The sequence below is a fragment of the Mustelus asterias genome, chromosome 2 (assembly GCF_964213995.1).
Source record: "Mustelus asterias chromosome 2, sMusAst1.hap1.1, whole genome shotgun sequence".
NCBI classification, from domain to species: domain Eukaryota; kingdom Metazoa; phylum Chordata; class Chondrichthyes; order Carcharhiniformes; family Triakidae; genus Mustelus; species Mustelus asterias.
The window spans coordinates 147889661-147912915 of NC_135802.1; the positions used below are offsets into that span (position 1 = coordinate 147889661).

The following is a 23255-nucleotide window of genomic DNA, read 5'->3' on the forward strand; positions in this document are numbered from 1 at the left end:
TCTTTGTGTGATGGGGTGGGAAACTCCACCCAAAACAATCCTGCCCTCAATTACTATTTCCTCTTCCTCCTCTTCTTCCATATTCTTACTCTCCATGTCCTCCTTCTTGTAAACCTCCTTTCACTTCTCCCTCCTTCTTGTTTTCTCCTCTTCCTTTCTTGCTTTCCTCCACTTCCTTATGTTCCACATGTTCCCATTCCTTGTTTTCCTTCTCTTCCACTTTTTCCATTCCTGAGTGTACTTCCTTCTTCTCTTTGGCACGGTGGCACAGTGGTTAGCACTGCTGTCTCACAGAGCCAGGGACCCGGGTTCAATTCCCGGCTTGGATTACTCTCTGTACAGACTCTGCACATTTTCCTGTGTCTGCGTGGGTTTCCTCTGGTTGCTCCGCTTTCCTCCCGCTGTCCGAAAAACGTGCTGGTTAGGTGCATTGGCCATGTTAAATTCTCTCTCAGTGTATCCGAACAGATGCCGGAGTGTGGCGGCTAGGGGATTTTCACAGTAACTTCACTGCAGCAGCACGGTGGCACAGTGGTTAGCACTGCTGCCTCACAGAGCCAGGGACTTAGATTCAATTCCTGGCTTGGGTGACTGTGTGGAGTTTGCACACTCTTCCCGTGTCTGCGTGGGTTTCCTCCAGGTGCTCCGGTTTCCTCCCACAGTCCAAAGATGTGCGGGTTAGATGGATTGGCCATGCTAAATTGCCCCTTAGTATCAGGGGGATGAGCTTGGATAAATGCATGGGGTTATGGGGATAGGGCCTGGGTGGGATTGTGGTTGGTGCAGACTTGATGGACCGAATGGCCTCCTTCTGCACTGTAGGATTCTATGATTCTAAGCTTAATTGTGACCCTAACAACTAAACTTTAAACTTTTCATATACCCCTTTTATCCTTTTTGATTTTGGATGAATCATTAGACACTAACATGGGGTAAGGTGTTTGGCCATGTGGATAATGGAAAGGGATTCCTGCCCTGTTTGATCCTCCATTTCCAGATCATCTGTCCATTCTGTCAAAACATTGAATGTATTCAAGAGGCAGCTGGATATAGGACTTGGGGCGAATGGGATCGAAGATTATGGGGAGAAAGCAGGATTAGGCTATTGAGTTGGACGATCAGCCATAATCCTAATGAATGGCGGAGTAGCCTCGAAGGGCCAAATGGCCTCCTCCTGCTCCTATCTTCTATGTTTCTATGTCACCTGCTCCTACCTGAGAAAAGCATGAAATGCATTCAAATTTCAGAACCCTATTATTGGATGTTGCTCTATATTCTCCAGCTTTTCCCCATCAGTGGGCCAAGTGACTTGTTTGAACATCTACCAGGTAGTAATTTTAATTTGGTTCATTTCCTTCACTGTCTTGGCAGAGTAAAGCCTCACATGTAACAATAGGCCTCTCAACCCCGGTTTGACTTGCAAGTATTTGCAGGGATAGTTCAGTAAGTAACTAGTTTTTAAAAAAATATATAAATTGAAACCTCTTGAAGGATTAATCAGACTAATGACTTAAAGCAGGGATAAATGGTGATTAACTGAACAATAACCCTAACAGGGAGAAGAACGGAGGTGATCAGCATGTTTCGAATGGCTCTATTAATCATGGTGCTTTATTGAGGCTGTTAGCGATTAACAATTAACAGTATTCTGTTCGTACAGGTGAATGGATTACCTTGTGTAACCTGAAATTACCCCTTTTTCGGTAGCCATGTCAAGTATCTGGCAGCATCAAATTTTCAATTTTGTGGCTATTAAATTTAAAAGTCGGCCATTTAGATTTAACAATATGAGCAGCTAACCTTTGTCTGAGATTTCTAAGATTGCGTTGGCAACTGAAGGGAACAGAGAAGTCTGTCAAAACCTTGGAAAATTATTGGTTAAGTAGACCACAGCTAATTGTGATCAATTCTGAGTCCCACACATTAAAAAAAGAAAAGACGTCAAGACTTTGGGGAGGAGATTCAGCAGAAAAACACAAAGAATGAGTTTGAGCCTGGTGAGACAAGAGAAGCTGGAATTGCTTTCTTTGGCGCAAAGAAGTTAAGACGGGATTTAATTGTGAGTGGCAAAAACAGAAAATGCTGGAAAACCTCAGCAGGTCTGACAGCAGCTGTGGAGAGAGAATAGAGCCAACGTTTCAAGTCTGGATGACCCATCGTCAGAACTAAGGGCAAAGAAAATCAGAAATGATTTATACTATGAGGGTGGGAAGGGATGGCTGTAATAGGACAAAGGGAATGTAAATGTGGATAAAGATGGCTGAGAGAGGTGCTAAAAGTGTCCATTAAGTGATCAGAATGTGTGAATGGCAGAACAGAGGTATAGACGGTTAAGGCAGTTGGCTTGAAGAGGAGGGGTTGGTGGTGGGGGCAAGAAGGAGAGCGGGACTGGGGAAGTGGGAAAATGGAATGTTCCAGCAAACCCCAATACAAACTGGAGGAATAGCACCTCATCTTCCGATTGGGCACTTTACAGCCTCCCACTGAACATTGAGTTCAACAACTTCAGAGCATGAACTCTCCCTTCCAACTTCACCTCATTTCCATTTATTTTATTTCATTCTGTTTCTTCTTTTCAGCTCACTCATCCATTTTCATCATCCTTCTTACTCTCTTCCATTTTTCCACTTCTCCATTCCCGCTCTCCTTACCACCGTCTCCCCCCCATCCACCCTACCCCCACTCACCTTCCAGGACTTAAAATTCCCCCCTTTATCTCAGTTGGGAGCTAAATTAAGAAGTTAGCAAAATGAAAAAGAACTGGCTTTCTAATTTTGTTTATATTTAGTTCAGGGCTTTTCACCAGCCTGTGATATCCATGTCCCAACACAGTCCAGAACAAAGAGAAGAGAGATTGAATAGTTTAGGCCTATAATCTCTGGAATTTAGAAGAATGAGGGGAGATCAAATTGAGGTATACAAGAGGATGAAAGATATGGATAAAGTAGACATGGAGCGGATGCTTCCTCTTGTGGGGCATTCTAGGATGAGAGGTCATATCTTAGGATAAGTGGTAGCAAATTTAAAACAGAGTTGAAGAGAAACTACTTCTCCCAGAGGGTCGTGAATCTGTGGCATTCGCTATCCCAAAGTGCGGTGCATGCTGGGACAGTGAGTAAATTTAAGGAGGAGTTAGACAGATTTTCAATAGGTAATGGGTTGAAGGGTTATGGGGAGAAGGCAGGAAAATGGGGATGAGGAGCATATCAGCCATGATCGAATGGCGGAGCGGACTCGATGGGCCGAGTGGCCTAATTCTACTCTGATATCTTATGAACCTATGAAAGAGATAGAACCATAAAATTGGAGCTAGGTCGTTCATGAATCATGCCAGAAAACATTTCTTTCTGCAAAGGGGAGTGGAAATCCAAAACACTTTTCTCCCTAAAACACTGTGGCCACTGGGCGTCAATTTCAAGACTGAGATTGGTAGATTTTAGTTAGGCAAACATACGGAACAGAGGCAGGTTTAGGGAAGGTCAGTGGTGACCAAAATGAATGGCAGATCAAATTCAAGGAGTTGAATGGCCCGCTCCTATTCTTGTGTAGTCCAGCCACACTGCAACATGTTTCAAAGCCGAGAATGCTCCAGTTTAATCATTTGAAGATTTTGTTCACTTCTATTGAATTATACCATCTTGTTTTATCAGCTGTGAATGGAATGAGCCACTGACCACCTTACCGACAGAGTGAAGAAGTCGGGTTCAGCTCCTAGGCATTGGCACCTTCAAAATGCCCGCTCGATGTTGTTCTGGCAATCGCTCTGCCATCCCAAGCAGGAACAGATACAATAGCCTCAACCTGAAATGGGAATGCATGAATGGGAGAATGTGTAGGAGCTTTCGACTGTCTGAAACAGACACTACAATCAAGGGACGTCCCACCTCACACTGAAAAAGGACATTAGAGATACACTTTAGCCCAAGTGATAAATGGGAAATAACGACATTATATGTACATATACATATAGCAATGATTAGCTCTTTTTTTTACAGCTCACTTAATGTTTTTTACTGCATTCTGTAAATAACAAGGCACCGTCTCTGCATAACCTATTTTCTTGTGCAATTTGTGGTGGCTGTAGCTTTGAAACTGCAAAACTGTAAATGTAGATTAATTATCCGCTGCAGCTCGTGTACAAATCAAATTGTGTGGTAGCGTTTATATTTGTGTAAATATTTATTTTTATTGCTTGATATTCCCTCTCCCCGCTCCCCAAGAATCATGTCCAATATATCTCCTCTACTAGGGTATCAAGAATGAATGATGTGATTTAGAACTTTGTTCTTTTAGTTGTTGCATTTCCCAGCAAGAGATCATTGTTTGAATTGAGCCAATTATATTTTGTACATTATTGACAGGAGGTAGTTGCGATGGAGTCTCTTTCAAAAGCAGTTGCCTCTGTTATAATCAAATGATCTGGCCATGCAGGAGATCAGATTTTGACTTGCATTCAGTGAGGCAACAGATCAGAAAACAAGCTACGAACATTCTTAGACTGCAACAATTATTTTTTGGTAGCTTTGTTTTCATCCACTAATGCCTTACAGTAAATGTTCTTGTATATTTATGTGCCAAGTGTCCAGTGTCATTAAAAACCATGAACCACTTCTCTTCATTATGCGCTGATCAAAGTTTCTACCATTTTATATATCGTGTACAGCTGAGACAACTAAAGATAGTCAGCAAGTTTAATCAATTGTGACCCTCTGTGACCAGACTGGATATCATTTTCCACTATCTGAAAACCTATTTTATGACTTAGTGTTTGTAGCAAATAAAATGAACTTCTGTCCTTAGATTAAGTCTCCCAGCTGTGGTTTTTATTCATAGTTTCGTAATGTTTCATTTTATTTACCAGGTGGCACAGTGGTTAGCACTGCTGCCTCTCAGCGCCAGGTCTTGGGATGCATAGGTTAGAGGGATTAGCAGGGTAAATATGCGGGGTTATCGGGATAAGGCTTAGATGGGGTTGTTGTTGGTGCAGACTCAATGTGACAAATGGCCTCCTGCTGCACTGTAGGGATTCTATAGTTTCAATGGATTGGGTCACTCTCTGTGCGGAGTCTGCACATTTTCCCCGTGTCTGCATGGGTTTCCTCCGGGTGCTCTGGTTTCCTCCGACAGCCCGAAAGGTGTGTTGGTTAGGTGTCAAGGCACTGCCCTGCCCCTGATAGGCAACCATTTGATTTTCATTCCCCCTCATCAAGTTTTGGTAATGTTCATTTTCTTCACTCTGATCCAGGTCCATTTTCAGTTCATAGCCCATCAAGTCTGCACCGACCACAGTCCCACCCAGGATCTATCCCCACAACGCGACACATTTTACCCTGCTAATCCCCCTGACGCTAATGGACAATTTATCACGGCCAATCAACCTAACCTGCACATCTTTGGACTGTGGGGGGAAACCGGAGCACCTGGAAGAAACACATGCAGACATGGGGAGAATGTGCAAACTCCACACAGACAGTGACCGAGGCCGGAATTGAACCTGGGACCCTGGTGCTGTGAGGCAGCAGTGCTAACCATTGTGCCACCGTGCCGCCTCTGTCCTGTTCAGCAATAAAATTGGTGACAGTTCGACACTTAAAAATGATCAAAGACAGTAAATTCATCAGTGCTCAGAGAGTCCTCAGTGGAAAGAATATACTTGCCTGCGTCATCCTGAACATGATCTCCGACTTTAGCAGAAGCTTAAACTCCTCGGGGGCGATTCTCCCCCCAAAATTTCTAAGTGCTGAATTCGTGGGAAAAATGGTGTAATCCATGATTGTTTTTTCAGTGCAACCTCAGACGCGAATCTCCCACACCCTGTGCAATGCAGAGGTCACAATCGTGATTATCATTAAAAGCTCGGGGGCAGAACCTATTCATCCCAGAGTCCGACAGTTCCGAAACTCTGCACATGCGCAGTGGTCCCGAACTGTCAGTCTCTGGTTTGCTGGCCAGCTTGATCGCTGGCCAGCACGGGACCCTCACAGTGCTGTACCTCCGGCCCCCTTCACAGTCCGATCGCGCCCCCCCCCGACCATTCATGGGCCAGCCCCGACCCGGAGTACCCCGATCTCCAGCCCCCCCACCCCCTCAGTAGTGACAATCCCCAATCCCCCTCACCCACTCAGCGGGAGCCAGACCCCCCACCCGCCCCCTTCCCCCACACCCCGGCCCCAGCTCGCCCCGATCACTGGCCTCCCTTCAGCACCGACTGGATCAAAATGCAGAGTGGCAGCGGGACCCCCCACACCCAGTGAATTTGTACTGGCGGGGTAGGAGATGCTATTGGGCCTGGAGAATTCAGTCCCGGGCCTGATAATTACACTGAAATCACATTAAAAATAGATTAAAATGACTTACCTGGTGTTCCCGCCGTTTTCCTGCGTGATCCCGACCGAAAAACTAGAATTTGCGTATCTGACCACTCGCGTGAATCAGCATCTTTGGGAGGGGTGATCCTCACATAGACAAACAACTACAGGACATTGGCCGGAATTTTACCAGCACGCCCGCCCCAATTCCGGGGGCGGGCTCGGCTCGGAGGATCGCATTCTCCGTTGGCCTCGGGCGGGATCGTATGAACCTCGGGCGGACGTGTCAATAAAATTCCGCCCATTATGTCCTAGAGGAGTCAACAGCTTCAGCAGAGGAGAAAGCTGGAGTGACTGAAAGAAACATATTTGTCGACAGCAAAATAGGACACTATCCCTTCAGTAGCCGAGACCTCATGCTCTGCAATTCCTTTCTCTGAATCCCTTCACCTCTCAATCTCTCAGTCCTCTTTTAACATCATTCTGTAAACCCACCTCTGTGACCAGGCCATTGGTTATCTCTCCTAATGTCTCGTTGGGCTGAGTTGTGTTTTGATTCCATATCGGTGAAGCATATTGGGATGTGCCTCGATGTTAAAAACGCTATATCAGTGCAAGCTGCTGTTATATTTCTGCTTGATTTTATTTTTATTCATTCGGGGGACATGGGCATCGCTGGCTGGCCAGCATTTATTGTCCATCCCTAGTTGCCCTTGGAGGGCAGTTGAGATCGACCACATTGCTGTGGATCTAGAGTCACATGTAGGCCAGACCAGGTAAAGGACAGCAGATTTCCTTCCCTAAAGGGCATTAGTGAACCTGCTGGGTGTTTTCCAACAATTGCCAATGGTTTCATGGTCATCAGTAGATTCTTAATTCCAGATATTTTTTATTGAATTCAATTTCCACCATCTGCGGGATTCGAACTAGGATCCCCAGAACATTAGTTGAGTTCCTGGATTAATAGGCTAGTGACAATACCACTCGGCTATCACCTCCCCTGATTAACTTTGGTTGTAATGCATCAATTTGACGTGTTGGTGATCAAGAGGAACGTTTGAGTGGAAAACCTGCTGCGGTCCATTGTGGAGCAGTTGTGATTGTCCCTTGAAGGATCAATCGACAGACTAAGGGCGGGATTTTCCGGCTGCACTCACCCCTAAACCGGAAAATCCCACCTGAGATCAACGGACCTTTCCATGGTCCGCCTCTCACCCGCTACGATTCCCGTGGCGGGAGGAATGGGAAAATTCCCCCCTAAGAATCACATGACCCGGTAAGCAATCGGGGAGGAGGGTGGGGAAGTCACCCTGGTAAACGTGGGCTTCTATACTCAGAGTAATCTCGGGAGCTGATTCCAGTCACAAGCCCACAAGCCTCTATAGTTTTAACCTGTAAATAGACGACATGTATTTTCCCTAAACTGGTGAACAAGCAACTTTACAGCAGCAATATTGATTGAGCAAATCAATTAGATTTCTTCATTAGATTTAAGAAATATGTTTCCTCATTAGATAGCTGAGAACAAAGTCACAGTTCTAACGTCCTCACAATTTCCCTGATCAGTCTAGCCAGTAATTATTAAAATAGATTTGTGCTCGAGCACATGACAGTGATGACTCTCATCTGAAAGGGAGCAGCTGATACAGTGCTAAAAATATACAGCACAAATGTGGACGAGTTACTCAGCCTGTCAAAACATCGTACGTTACCTTGGGTTAAAAACAGAAAGTGGCAAAACTCACGGAACCGGGTAATAATGAAGACTTTGCGGTTCATCAGTGCCCAGGCCTTGGTATCAGATGCCCAAATTGCTCAGAGAAGCATTGCTTGCGTGGCACAAAACCTGTACCCTCTGCTCTTCAAAGCCAGCTACCTGCTGGAGCAGGCCGCAGTGGTCCACGATTTAGTGGAAAAGTGGCCACTGGCGGAATTCAGCATCGGGAAACTCTTGGGGAAGACAGCGGACTGCGAGAAGGATCTCAGCAACAGGACCTGCCATGTTTGTCTGCAGGCGTGTCTAACAGGCCTGAAGGATTATGTTCTGAACAGCTCAACGACATATTCGAAGAGACTGAAAGTGGTCGATCTAACGGGACTCAGTGACATCGAATTCCAGGCCTGTGCTTGCGGGAAGGCCCTGGGGAGGTGGGGGAGGACTGAGTTGATGGCAAGGACCTGTTTTGATTTGCTGGTGGAGGTACAAGCCCGTCAACTCGATGATTTGGTGTCCGGTGTTTCGGTTGAGGTTTTAATGAACGTGTTTGTGACACAGCGGAACTATGAAGTAGTGTTGCAGGCCTTGCTGTTGAGGAGGCAGTGCCCACTGAAGATCAGATGTGTTGAATTTAGGGCTGACAGCCTGGCATTGAGGAAATTTTTTTATATCATCAAGCTGGTTCAGCCGGAGACCCTGCAGAAGTTGGAGTTGGTCCACAACATTCGCCTAGAAATGGAACATTTTGACTTTCTCCTGAGTCAGGTGCCACTGCCATTGCTCACATCCCTGACACTCCCAGCAAGAACCTTTGATGTACGCAGGATGACACAAGAGGATGAACCTCTGCTGGTGACAATCGGAGAGAGGCTGAGCGAGATGAAATTTCTGACAGAACTGAACGTGGCTTTTTCCACTCTAACTGGACGAATACGTAAGATACTCAGGTAGGATCTGACAGCCATTAAATTCAAGAGTATCACTTTCAATCACCTAGGCGAGAGATTGGAGTGGAATTTTCTGTAACATTTCCTGTTCACTTTTTCTTTTTTGCCTTTCCCAGGAAATTACATGGCTGCATGGGGAGGGGGTGATAGGAAATATCTACTTGATGTGTTAGCCTTCATGCATGAGGAGAAGGTTTGATGGCCTTGTACTCACTATACATTTTACATGTTTGAATGATTTTCAAGGATATTATTATTTTGCCCATTGTCACTCCACCTCTCCAGACTGAGGAGCTTTGAGCCCTTCCTGAACTCATTTCAAGCTCCTTATTTCACTATTTTAAGGGAATCTTTAACCTGTTTAATATTAACATGGTGATATTACCAGAGTAATTTCTACCCTCTGTATTAAAAAAAAGTAATCCAGGGGCATCCACTTTCTATATTTCCACTATATATTCCAATGCAATTTCTAATGAAACTGCTTCCATTAATTCTACTGCACTTGCTGATGACATGGTAAATAAAAATGAGGACAGAATTCATGTCTTTAAGATAGAGATTGAATTACATTCATGGGCCATGATCAGATTATCACACTTCATCAGAGGACCACATAGATTTCAGCTCTGGTTCAATGGATGGACTCTTAAAGGGAAACTGTGGCATAGTGGTAACGTCACTAAATATTCTGGGAATCTGGGTTTGAATCTCGCCAAGGCAGGTGGTGGGATTTGAATTCAATAAAAAATATCTGGAATTAAGAATCTACGATGACCATGAAGCCATTGTGGATTGTCAGAAAAACCCATCTGGTTCACTAATGTCCTTTAGGGAAGGAAATCTGCCTTCCTTACCTGGTCTGGCCTACACAATGATGTTGTTCATTACTCCAGAACAACAGTAATGAGGTTGACTCTCACTTGGGCAACTAGGGATGGGCAATTAATGCTGGCCAGCCACAGTGATGCTCATGTCCCATGAAGGAATGAAAAAAAAATGCTGCAATCTATAGGCCCAGCTTAATGTTCTGGGGATATACGTTCAAGTCCCACCAAGGCAGCTAATGGAATTTAAATTCAATTGATAATTCCAGAATTATAAGCTTTGAACAACTCTAATTGATTGTTGTAACAGCCCATCTTGTTCACTAATGCTCTCTGTATTTAATTAAATATCTAGGGAAGGAAATCTGCCATCCTTACCTGGTCTGGCCTATGACCCCAGAGTCATTGCTATTTGACTGCATCTTAACTGCCCGAGCAATTTAAGAGCAATTAGGGATGGGCAACAAATTACGGCCTTATTAATGATGTCCTTTGAAAGAATAAAGAAAGAATGAACTCTTGCCACAAGAACACAGGATATAGGAACAGGAATAGACCACATGGCCCATCAAGCCTGCACTGCCATTCAATACAACCTTAGCTGATCTTAGACTTCAACTCAATGTCCCACCCATTCCCCATACCCTTTAATTCCCTGAGACCAAATAATTGTGTATCCCAGTCTTCGAGGCACAAGGCGGTGAGTTCCAAACCCACTCCAGACACTTGAGCACAGAGTCCAGTCAAATTCCCCAGGGTAGTACTGAGGGAATGCGGTATTGCCTGAGGTGCCATTTTTCAGATAAGATGTTAAACCGACTCTGTCTGCTCTCTCAGGCACACACAATATGTCCCATATCAAAGAAAAGCAAGTCCATTCTCTCCGGTGTCCTGGCCAATATTTATCCCTCAACCAATATCATCTGGTCATTATCACAACGCTGGTGACAAATTGGCTGATATTAAAACAGTGACGACATGATAAAAGTACTTGATTGGCTGTGAAGTTCCCTGGGATACTTCAGGATAGAAGAAGCACGATATAATTACAAGTTCTTTCTATCATTACATCTGGTCTTGGTTCCAGCACGATGGAACATTGACTGGGGATGTAAGTTTTAGATACTGTAGAAAATCTCAAGGTGGGATCTTATGGCCGCTCTCACCCCGAAGCCAGCAAATCCCGTATGAGCTCAACGGACCTTTCCATGTTTCGCCCTTTGCCCACTCCGATTCCTGTGGCGGGCGGAATGGGAAAATTCACCCCCAAGTGTTGTTCTCTCCCGAAGTGTTGCTGAACCAGCTACCGTCAAACCATTTATCCTACTTAAAAATCACATCTTGGGTGAGCAACTGAGCCTTCATTTTGGACACTGGGCGTGTTCTTTGTTGAAAAAAGTGGCTTGCGGGCACACTCTGAAATCAGTTTGGCGAAGGTGTCAGTGCATTACCCACTAGAAGTATGCAGAGCAGAGAGATCATGACATCAATAGGCGTTAAACAGTGATTTTCCTCCAGCACTGCTTTTTGGAGTAATCAATGTCATCGCTGATGGCTGCATTTCCACTGGATCTGAACATTTTTTACATCTGTTTGCATCTGAGGTGAGCAACATTTTGCAGTTTGCCATCCCCTGTGTAAGCGGAGGTTATTGAGTGACCGTAGACAGCACATCATGCAGGTCAATGCTTGGTATCCTTGCAGCTGTGATGATCCCATTATCCTGTAGCAGCCTGCTGTTCAGACACCACAACACACCAGAGGGTGGCTACTGGGTGATGAGAGATATCCACTGACAACACATCTTGAGACTCCAGCTCACAACATCGTACAAGGAGAGAAATGTGTCTGCAAGGGATAGGATGGAGGAGGCCACTGACAAGTGGAACCAATGATTCTGCTGCCTGGACCATTCTGGAGCAGCCCCTCAGCACTCAGCTGGCGGGATATCAACATTTTGGGTGGGATGCTGCATGATGCACAATATTGTCATCACAAAGGGATAGCTTTTGCCATCACCATCAGGTGAAGAAACAGAGGAGTGGCAGCACAAGGAGGAGGAGAACATGGCAAGATATGAACCAGGAGCAGATGTAAACCATTCAACCCCTCAAGCCTGCTCCACCATTCAATAAGATCATGACTGATCTTATTATAACCTCCATTCTACAAACAAAACAAAGAACAAAGAACAATACAGCACAGGAACAGGCCCTTCGGCCCTCCAAGCCCGCGCCGCTCCCTGGTCCAAACTAGACCATTCTTTTGTATCCCTCCATTCCCACTCCATTCATATGGCTGTCTAGATAAGTCTTAAACGTTCCCAGGGTGTCCGCCTCCACCACCTTGCCTGGCAGCGCATTCCAGGCCCCCACCACCCTCTGTGTAAAATATGTCCTTCTGATATCTGTGTTAAACCTCCCCCCCTTCACCTTGAACCTATGACCCCTCGTGAACGTCACCACCGACCTGGGGAAAAGCTTCCCACCGTTTACCCTATCTATGCCTTTCATAATTTTATACACCTCTATCAAGTCTCCCCTCATCCTCCGTCTTTCCAGGGAGAACAACCCCAGTTTACCCAATCTCTCCTCATAACTAAGCCCCTCCATACCAGGCAACATCCTGGTAAACCTCCTCTGTACTCTCTCCAAAGCCTCCACGTCCTTCTGGTAGTGTGGCGACTAGAACTGGACGCAGTATTCCAAATGCGGCCGAACCAACGTTCTATACATCTGCAACATCAGACCCCAACTTTTATACTCTATGCCCCGTCCTGTAAAGGCAAGCATGCCATATGCCTTCTTCACCACCTTCTCCACCTTCTCTACATTCCTGCTTACCCCGGATAACCTTTCACCTCCTTGTTAATCAATAATCTATCTAGCTCTGCCTTTAAAATATTCAAAATTCTGCTTCCCCTGCCTTCTGAGGATGTGAGTTCCCACCCTCTGAGGGAAAAGATTTCTTCTCCTCTCTGTCTTAAATGAGACCACTTATGTTTAATCAATGACCCCCAGTTCTAAGTTCTTCCACAAAGGGAAATATCCTCTCCACATCCACCTTATCTTCGAATCTTAAAGGTTTCAATCAAGTCACCTCTTACCTTTCTAAACTCCAGTGTGTACAAGCCCAATATACCCAATCCTTTCACAAAACAACCTGCCCATTCCTGGTATTAGTCCAGTAAACCTTCTCTGAACTCCTTCTAACTTGCATATTTCCTTAAATAGGGAGACAAATACTGTACAAATTACTCCAGATGTGGTCTCACCAGTGCCCTGTCCTGTATAACTGAAGCATAACATTCCTACTTCTGCATTCAATTCCCTTCACAATAAACAATGACATTCTATTAGCAGCCTGCTATACCTGCATACAGGTGATTCATGCACTGGGACACTCAGATCTCGCTAAACCTCTGGGCTTTGCAGTCTCTCACCATTTAGATAAAATGTTTCTTTTTTATTCTTCCTTCCAAAATGGACAAGTTCACATTTGCCCATATTATACTCCATTTGTCAACACTTTACCCATTCACTTAACCTATCCGTGTCACTCTGTAGCCTTCTTACATACTCGTCACAATTTACTTTCCTACCTATCTTTATGTCATTGGCAAATTTAGTAACCATACCATCTGTCCCTTCATCCAAGTCATTTATATATATTGTAAATAGTTGAGGCCCCAGCACTGATCTCTGTGGCACACCACTTATTACATCTTGCCAACCTGAAAAAGACCCATTTATGTCATTCTCTGCTTCCTGTTAGCCAGCCAATCTTCTACTCATACCAATATATTACCCCATACACCATGAGCTTTTATTTTCTACAATAACCTCTGATGTGACATTTAATCAAATACCTTCTGGAAATCTAAGTACAGTACATCCACCAGTCCCCCTTTATCCACAGCACACGACTCCTTCAAAGAACCCAAACTTAGACTTGATTTCTCTCTCACAAAACCAATCTATCGGATTGGCTTAAATGTTTCCAAGTGCCTGCTGCAACATCTTTAATAATATCCGATAACATTTTCCTTGTGACTAAACTAACTGGTCTGTAGTTCATTGCTTTCTGTCTCCCTCCCTTTTTGAATAAAGGAGTTATATTCGCTATTTTTCAAACTAAGGGAGTCTTCCCGAATCCAGGGAGCTTTGAAAAATTAAAACCAGTGCATCAGCTATCCCACTAATCACTTCTTTTAAGACCCTAGGATGAAGTTTATCAGGACGTGGGGATTTACCAGCTCATAACGCCAACCATTTATCCAATACCACTTCTCCAGTGATTGTAATTTTCCTGAATTCCTCTCTCCCTTCCAGTCTGTAATTTACAGCTATTTCTAGGATGTTGCTTGTATCTTTTATTGTGAAGACTGATGCAAAATGCCTATTCAATTCATGTCCCATCTCCTTACTTTCCATTATTAATTCCCCAGATACACTTTCTACAGAACCAACACTCACTTTGTTAACTCTTTTAAGAACATAAGAACATAAGAAATAGGAGCAGGAGTAGGCCATCTAGCCCCTCGAGCCTGCCCCGCCATTCAATAAGATCATAGCTGATTTGAAGTGGATCAGTTCCACTTACCCGCCTGATCCCTATAACCCCTAATTCCCTTACCATGAAGCGGTACTGGAACGATTTTCAGCACCTGGCCGATTTATGCAGCCAATCTGTTGAAATCGGTTATCATAGAATCAGAGAATCCCTACAGTGCAGAAGGAGGCCATTCAGCCCATTAAGCCAGCACCGACAACAATCCCACCCAGGCTCTATCCCTGTAACCCCACATATTTACCCTGTTAATCCCCCTGACACTAAGGGGCGTTTTAATGTGGCAATCCATCTAACCTGCACATCTTTGGAAACCCACACAGACAAAGTAAAAAGTAAAAGTTAAAATTTGTTTATTAGTCACAAGCAGGCTTACATTAACACTGTAATGAAGTTAAATCCCCTAGTCGCCACACTCTAGCACCTGTTCGGGTGCATTGAGGGAGAATTTAGCATGGCCAATCCACCTAACCAGCACGTCTTTTGGAGTGTGGGAGGAAACCGGGGCACCCGGAGGAAACCCACGCAGACAGAGGGAGAACATGCAGACTCCACACAGACAGTGACCCAAGCTGGGAATTGAACCCAGATCCTTGGCGCTGTGAGGCAGCAGTGCTAACCACTGTGCCACCATGCCACCTCACCGGGAGGAAACTCACGCAGACACAGGGAGAACGTGCAAACTCCACACAGTCAGTCGAGGCCGGAATGAAACCAGGTCCCTGGCGCTGTGCCACCATGCCGCTTTAACCTCACGTGTGTCCGAGGTATGTGATAGAGATTCAAAATATGTTAACGGAGGGACATTTAGTGAAACCTATTACTTGTTTCTCAGACCAATCGAATGGCATCAACCTTTTCTGGACTTGCCGTTTCAAATAAATTGTAAATATCCAATATAATTGCACAAATGCAGACTTAAGACCCAGATCTCAGGCCAGAGTCTGATTATGGCAAGCATTTAATAACAGGTGCTACGAAAGAGATACTGGCTGACCGAAAACACCAAGACAGCTGGTTCACAGAGTCATAACCTTCATATTCGCCTTCCTGACTGTCTCGAGGGAGGAGACAATCGCAAACACCAGGCTCACACTTCCAATTATTTGGCAATGAAGGCATCCCTTAATTAGACACATCTTTACTCCTAATTTCTCTTTGTAGCAGCCAATACTGGATGGAAGAGAAAATGCTGCGAATGCTCAATAATAACAACTTCCATTTACATTGTGATTTTAACAACGTGAAACATCCTGAGCCTCTTCACAGGAATATAATCAGACCAAAATATGAAGGCAGGCCAGACATTTGGAGATCATTGCTTGAAATAAATACTTATATAGATTAAAGGTATGAATGTGCCATATACATAAATTATCCAGTTAACATGCGATTTGGTCTGCCATTTCAATAAAAAATCCCATCGTATTATTTGAAGAAGAGGCAGGGTGGCACAGTGGTTAGCACTGCTGCCTCACAGCGCCGGAGACATGGGTTCAATTCCGGCCTTGAGTGACTGTCTGTGCTGTGTTTGTTCTCCCCGTGTCTGCGTGGGTTTCCTCCGGGTGCTCCGGTTTCCTCCCACACTCCAAAGATGTGCAGGTTAGGTGGGTTGGCCATGCTAAATTGCCCCTTAATGTCCCCAAGATGTATAGGTCAGGGGGATTCGTGAAGCAAATACTTGGGGCTACGGCCTGCTTGAGATGATCTGTGGGAAAGTCGGTGCAGGCCTGATGGGCCGAATAGCCTCCTTCTGCGCTGTAGGCATTCTATGAAGAGCTGGGGGAGTTCTTCCTAATAGAAAAGCAGAATACTGCAGATGCTGGAAATTTGAAACAAAAACAGAAAATGCAGGGAATATTCCCCAGGACAGGTAGCATCCATGGAGAGAAACAGAGTTAACGTTTCAGGGCGATATAATGACCCTTCATCATCACTATAGAAAGTTTGCTCTGTTGCCCTGGCCAATATTTATTCCTCAACTAGCTAATCCATAAAATAACAAATTGCCTAGTCATTCATCTTATTGCTGCTGATAGGCTCCTGCCATGTGCAAATTCATTGCCTTGTTTCCTGCGTTACAACAATGACCACACTGCAAGAAGTAATTCATTGATAGTGAAACGCTTTGAGGTGCCTTGAGAGGATACATTAAATTATTCAATCCTTATGCTGGTGTCTGAGCCGTGGCGCAGTAGGTAGCCTCCTCGTCTGAGTCAGAAAGCTTGTGGATTCAAGCCCCATTCGAGGATTTGAACACAACAAGTAAGGCTGATATCCAAGTGCACTGCTAAGGGAGTGCTGCATTGCCAGAGATGCTCGCTTTCAAATGAAGTGTTAAACTGAGACCCTGCCTACTCTCAGCTGGATTCCATGGCATTATTTTTGAAGGAAAGCAAGGGAATTTTCTTTGGTGACTTGGCTAATATTTTTCTGTTAGTGAACATTTTAAAAACTCAGCTGGTTATTATGAATGCACCCATCAACTTATGGCGCCTGAAGAACCTGGTAACTTGAACACTGGGGAGCTCTTTATTGTAGGTGTGTCCTATTCTGCAGTGAATTCCACAATCAAATCTAAGACTGAAGAACTGGGTCCCAAACTGGGAGGAGCTAATCCACCAGAAGTCACCTGATCCACACTCTTAAAGGGGCAGTACACACTCAACATACATTATGTACATATATCACAATGATCACCTTGCGGTTTGCGGGAGCTTGCTGTGCATAGGAACAGAGTCAAACTATTTAACCAATTGAGCCTGGGCACAAATTGGCTGCTGTATTTTACACAATACAACAGTGATTATGCTTCAACTGCCCTCATTGAGCTCTGAGGGATGCCCTGAGGTCATGGAAGGAGCTATATACTTAATAGAGGCATACAAGATGATCAGAGGATTAGATAGGGTGGATAGTGAGAGCCTTTTTCCTCGGATGGTGTTAGCTAGCACGAGGGGACATAGCTTTAAATTGAGGGGTGAGAGATATAGGACAGATGTTAGAGGTAGGTTCTTTACTCAGAGAGTAGTAAGGGCATGGAATGCCCTGCCTGCAGCAGTGGTGGACTCGTCAACGTTGAGAGCGTTCAAGTGGTTATTGGATAAACATATGGATGATATTGGAATAGTGTAGATTAGAGGGGCTTTAGATTGGTACCACTGGTCGGCGCAACATCGAGGGCCGAAGGGCCTGTACTGCGCTGTAATGTCCTATGTTCTATGTTCTATATAAATAAATGTCTTTCTTCTTTGTTGATTCGAATTGTGATCTTTTATTTTTCCTCATTTTTTTATTTGCCCTGCAGCCCTTTAAAAACTCCTCTGTGCTCTCTGAATGTGTCCAGCTGCTGCTTGAACTATGTTGACATGGCCTATCTGGCCAACAGCCTGCACGCTGAATACCTGGAAGTGCTGGACCTGAGTGGGCACAGCATAGCCGACCTCTTCCCTTCGACCTTCTTCAAACTGCTTGGCCGTGCGTCCCACACTCTGAGGAGCCTGACCCTCGAGGAATGCAACCTGGGCGACGAGCACATCAACCTGCTGCTCTTAGCCTTGGAGCCCTGCAAAAGGTTGACAGAGTTCACCTTCCTGGGCAATCCATTCACCTCAAGATCCCTCCGTCGCCTCTTTGAACTGTTCACCGAGCTGCCCGCCCTCTGCAAAGTCGAGTTTCCGGTTCCAAAGGATTGCTACCCAGCAACCTTCATCTACCCACTCACCGATGAGAACCTGGTGAAATATGATCGGGGGATGTTCGAGGAGACAAAGCAGGAATTAATGGCGATATTGTCACGGGCCAATCGAAACGATATCGTTGTTTCCACTCCACTATTTGGCAGCTTTGATGCCAGCATCCAAGAGACTAGCAATGAGCTTAGTGTGGTTTTGCTTCAGTCATTCACAGATGCTATTTCCAACCTTTTAACCGCTTTGAAAAAGGAGGATTAACACACACGGAAACAAAGAGGCAGAAACACATCATTATTCCATTTTTTTTGCTCATATAACAACAAGGGAATAGAATGGGAGAATTGTTATTTTTTGAACCGAGTTGTTTCAATCTAAAATGCAGCTCCTGAAAGGATGGTAGAAGCAGATTAAGTTAATTACTTTCTGAAGGGAAATTGGATGCATTGTTGGGAATATATAGAAATTGAAGAGGTATGGGGATAGAGCAGTGGGGGGTAGAATTAATTGGGTGACCATTTCAAAACAGCTAGCACTGGCATGACAGACAAAATGGCTTCCTTCTGTGCTATCTGTCTTTATGATTTATAATTTAGGATATGACTTTTCCCCCCTACTTCACAATCCTATGACTCATGCTAAGGTTTGGCGTCTTGATTGACAACCGGTCCCAGTAGCTCAAAAAAGCGGAGGCATATTTTGCTGTGTGAATCTCGGCAGTGAGTGTCTGTAACCTATTAGACCATGGCCTAATCCTAATAGTGTGTAAACCTGGCCTTTTCCAAAGTTTGTCCGGATACAGATAGCCACACAGCACACAAGTGGACATACTCGTTTTTAGACCACAGGATACCGAATTGCCCTGTCTTGAACCTGAAATCAAATTGTAGTATTACTATGGCCATGTAAATTGTGGCATTACTATGGTTGTGTAAGTTGAGATCAGCTAATACATACCTGACCAAGGATAGAAACTGATGCCTTCCTGGATGGTGTGGCTCTGCTCTTCACTCACCTACCGAGCTCCTGAAGAAAGTCTAAATTGTTGTAATTGATTTGTTTTTATCCTTGCATATCTTCACTGTTGCCTCTGAGTAGGAATGACCTCTGTCAATGCAACTGAGCAACTAGTCTGAAGACTTTTCTGTTTTTCTCACTATAAAGACTTGATAGGTTAAAAAACCCATTCATGACAGTTCAATCAAACTTTGTTTTAAGTTTCAAGTACTTTAATCTCTTACAAAAACAAACTTCTATTCAAACCCCACATCAAAGACAACTAATCCTTTAATAGTGGCTTTAAGCTGAAAAACAAACTGTGAACACAGAAGTTCCTGTTGTTAATTGTAGTTCTTTGGAAATCAGCCAAGCATTTATAAAGTGCCTAAAGGGAGATGTCAACAAACAGCCATTGAAGCTACTAGAACTACGTTTTCTTTTAACTCTCACCTGTGGCTTGTTTTTTCATGTTTAAAGGACTGGGGATTACATCATGACGATTATACACACCTTATCTGCCCTTCAAGAGCCTTTACATCTATTCCATAAATACGTGACTGCCACACTGCAGGTTCAATCTCTTATAGCAGGGAAGGAGTCTGCAAATAGATATAGATAAAGTGAGTGGGCAAAAATGAGGCAGATTGTATAATCTGGGAAAACGTGAGCTTGTCAACTTTGGTGGGAAGAATAGGAAAACAGAATATTATTTAAATTCAGAGAGACTGCAGAATCCTATGGTATTGAGGGAGTTTAGTGTCCGAGTTGATTTCAAAAAGCGTCCAATAAGGTACCTCACAAAAGTCTACTTAATAAGATAAGTTTTGGGGGTAGTATATTAGTATGGATAGAGGATTGGAAAACTGATAGAAGACAGAGAATTTGGATGTGAGGAATTTTCAGGATGGTCTCCTGTAACTAGTGGAGTGCCACAAGGAGCAGTGCTGGGGCTACAATTATTTACAATATATATTAATGACTTGGACCAGGGAAGTGAATGTACTATTGGCAAGTTTGCGGATGACACAAAAATAGATGGGAAAGTAAGTGGTGAGGATAATACAAAGAGTCTACAGAGGGGTGTAGACAGGTTAGGTGAGTGGGCAAAATCTTGGCAGTGCAATATAATGGAGGAAAATGTGATGTTATGCACTTTGGTAGGAAGAATAAAGGAGCTGAATATTATTTAAATGGAGAAAGACTGCAGAAAATTGCAGCCCAGAGGGACTTGGGGATTTTGTACATAAATCATAAAAAGCTAGTGTCAAGTTCAGTATGTAATAGGGGAGTGAAGTGGAATGTTGACCTTTATTTCAAAGGGAGTGGAATATAAAACTAGGGTAGTATTGCTAAAATTATACAAGGCACAAGTTAGACCACACCTGGCATTCTGTGAACAGTTTTGGTCCTGTTATCTAAGGAAAGATATACTGGCATTGGAAGCAGTCCAGAGAAGGTTCACTAGGTAGATCCCGGGTATGGACAGACATTCTTATGAGGAGAGGTTGAGTAAATTGGACCTGTACTCATTCAAGTGTAGAAGAATGGGAGATGACCTTATTGAGGCATAGGGGGCTTGAAAGCTTAGATACTGAGAGGTTATTTCCCCATGTGGGAGAGTCTAGGACCAGAGGGCATAATCTCAGCATAAGGGGTTGCCCATTTAAGACAGAGATGAGGAGATTTATTTTCTTCCACAGGGTAATGAACTTGTGGATTTCTTTACTGTAGAGAGCTGTTGAGGCTGGGTCATTATGTATGTTCAAGGCTGAGATAGACAGATTTTTAATTAGTAAGGGAATCGAGGGTTATGGGGATAAGGCGGGATAGTAGAGTTTAGGATTATCCTATCTGATCAATCATGATCTTATTGAATGGCGAAGCAGACTCGATGGGTCGAATAGCCTACTTCTGCTCCGATGTCTGATGGTCTTATATGCTTGACAGGGTAAATGCTGAGAGCATGTTCTCCTTTTTGGGGGAATCTAGAATTAGTGGGGAAAGTTTAAAAATAAGGGATCTTCCACTTAAGGTGTAGATGAGGGGACATTTCTTCTCTCAGATGATCCTTAATCTTTGGAATTCTCTACCCTACACAGCAGGGGAGGCTGTGTCATTAATTATATTTATAAGGCTGAATTAGACAAATTATTATTGATCTACAAGGGAGCCAGAGGTAACAGGGGGAAGATAGAAAAGTGGAATTAAAGCTACAATCAGATCAGCCATATCTTATTGAATAGTGGAGCAGGCTCGATGGGCCAAGTGGCCTACTCCAGTTCCTATTTCTTTTGTTCTGATCCTTCAACCTTCATCACTAAAACAGATTACCTGGTCATTGTCAAATTATCCTTCGTGGGAGCTTGCTGTGTACTAATGGCTGCCATGTTTACCACATTCTTTGGTGTAAAGTGCCTTGTGGAGATCTTGAAATCCGAAAAGTTACGATATGAATTCAGGTCATTCTTTCATTAATATTAGTTATTTTCCTCACTTCTCCCTCAACACCATTACTGGAGGTAATGGATAGCATAATGGAGTCACTGGCTGCGAACTAGCAGTCCTATTAGCCATGGGCACAAATCCCCTAATGCCACTAAATCTCGCGAGCAGTCAAAGATGGGATTTGCGCTGGCGAGTGCTCAGTTTGAGATTATCCTTGCCTCCAGTCAGTGACGCAAACAGGTTCAGGCCCTCTGATTTCCACAAATTTAAATACATAGCCATCAAATTAATGGGCTTCACGCCATAACATCACGGGGGGCATGGAGGTGCCTGTACGGTTGAGGGACATGTCTAGGCATTGCACCCTGGCAATGGGACACTGCCAGGGGGAACATCCAAGAGGCACCTCCAAGGGGGCACGTGCAGGAGAGGTTTACCCTCCTTAATTGGGTGTGGGTGGAGGTGGGTACCCCTGCTCTGTGTGAGGGTTGGGGTTGTTTCCCTTGTCTACCTGGGGTCTTGACATCCTGGGGTGGGGGAAGTGTTGGAAGTTTTGAGACTGGAATGCCCATTAAAAAGGGCACCCCAACCACAGGTTTCTGGTCTTGCATGCATGTTTAAGCCCTGCCCCTCCGGCTGGCTGTGTGATCCTCACCTGCACTCTGAAGTTGCAGAGAACAACATTAACTCAGGGTGGGGGGGAAAGGCAATCGGGAAGCTGGCGAGTTTCACACAGCTTTTCTTGGCTGGTCCATTCAATTTAAGGAAGATTGCACCCACTATATCTGATGAGTCTGGAAACAATGAAAGGAAGGTCAATTTAGACTAGTTACTCAAATGCTACTCTGATGGAAGTGACAATACCATGGTTTAGTGGACTGTTAATGCCAGTAGAAGCCTTCTTTCCAAAGGAAGCTGGAAGTTTAGACTCCTGATACCATCCCAATGATATGTGAATGCCTAACTATCCATAATGTTGGATATCATCTCAGTCACAGTACACTATGCTTTCATTACATGTAGGATTGTACACCAGGGTATTAAGAACCGGTTAAACCTAATTGGCCAATGCTGCCAAGATGCCCTCAACCATTTCTGCATGCCCTGGCACAACCATATGGCAATAACTATGTGGAAGCATCTGAGCGGAGAGGTAGTCATCATAGAAGTCATAGAAACCCTACAGTGAAGAAGGAGGCCATTCGGCCCATCGAGTCTGCACCGACCACAATCCCACCCAGGCCCTACCCCCACATATTTTATCCGCTAATCCCTCTAACCTACGCATCTCAGGACTCTAATGGGCAATTTTTAACCTGGCCAATCAACCGAACCCGCACATCTTTGGACTGTGGGAGGAAACCGGAGCACCCGGAGGAAACCCACGCAGACACGAGGAGAATGTGCAAACTCCACACAGACAGTGACCCAAGCCGGGAATCGAACCCAGGTCCCTGGAGCTGTGAAGCAGCAGTGCTAACCACTGTGCTACCATGCCACCCTAGTACTCAAGGTAGATATAGACCTTTGCCGTATGCTGCAAGGACACCTGCAACTAACATGGAGCCATGCTGCAATGTTGACCTATGTGGACGATTATATTCACTGGAGTTTAGAAGAGTGAGTGGGGATCTCATAGAAACTTATTAAATTCTAACAGGGTTAGATAGGCTAGATTCAGAAAGAATGGCGGGGGAGTCCAGAATTAGGGGTCATAGTTTTAGGATAAGGGGTAAACCTTTTAGAACTGA

The 23255-nt window shown here is 44.4% G+C and overlaps 2 protein-coding genes across 5 annotated transcripts in view; both read left to right on the top strand.

The window, feature by feature from the left end:
- Nucleotides 1-4800, top strand: part of plekhg4b (pleckstrin homology domain containing, family G (with RhoGef domain) member 4B) — a 210802-nt gene extending 206002 nt beyond the window's left edge. For all 3 annotated transcript variants that reach the window (XM_078198318.1, XM_078198300.1, XM_078198309.1), the window contains exon 23: nt 3651-4800. In XM_078198318.1, the coding sequence (XP_078054444.1) occupies nt 3651-3656 (6 nt within the window). In that variant the 3' untranslated portion in view covers nt 3657-4800. The remainder of the gene's footprint in view (nt 1-3650) is intronic.
- Nucleotides 4801-7956: 3156 nt separating this feature from the next.
- The window catches only part of lrrc14b (leucine rich repeat containing 14B), a 16181-nt gene continuing 882 nt past the window's right edge, over nt 7957-23255 (top strand). Inside the window, exons 1-3 of one of the 2 annotated variants that reach the window (XR_013495542.1) lie at nt 7957-8972; nt 17676-22657; nt 23018-23255. The exon at nt 23018-23255 is cut by the window's right edge and continues 882 nt beyond it. Coding sequence is in view for 1 of the 2 variants with exons in the window: in XM_078198333.1 (XP_078054459.1) it covers nt 8068-8972; nt 17676-18321 (1551 nt within the window). In the remaining variant the exon portion in view is untranslated. Of the gene's footprint in view, nt 8973-17675 lie in introns of both variants that reach the window. The other variant, XM_078198333.1, reaches the window with a different exon arrangement.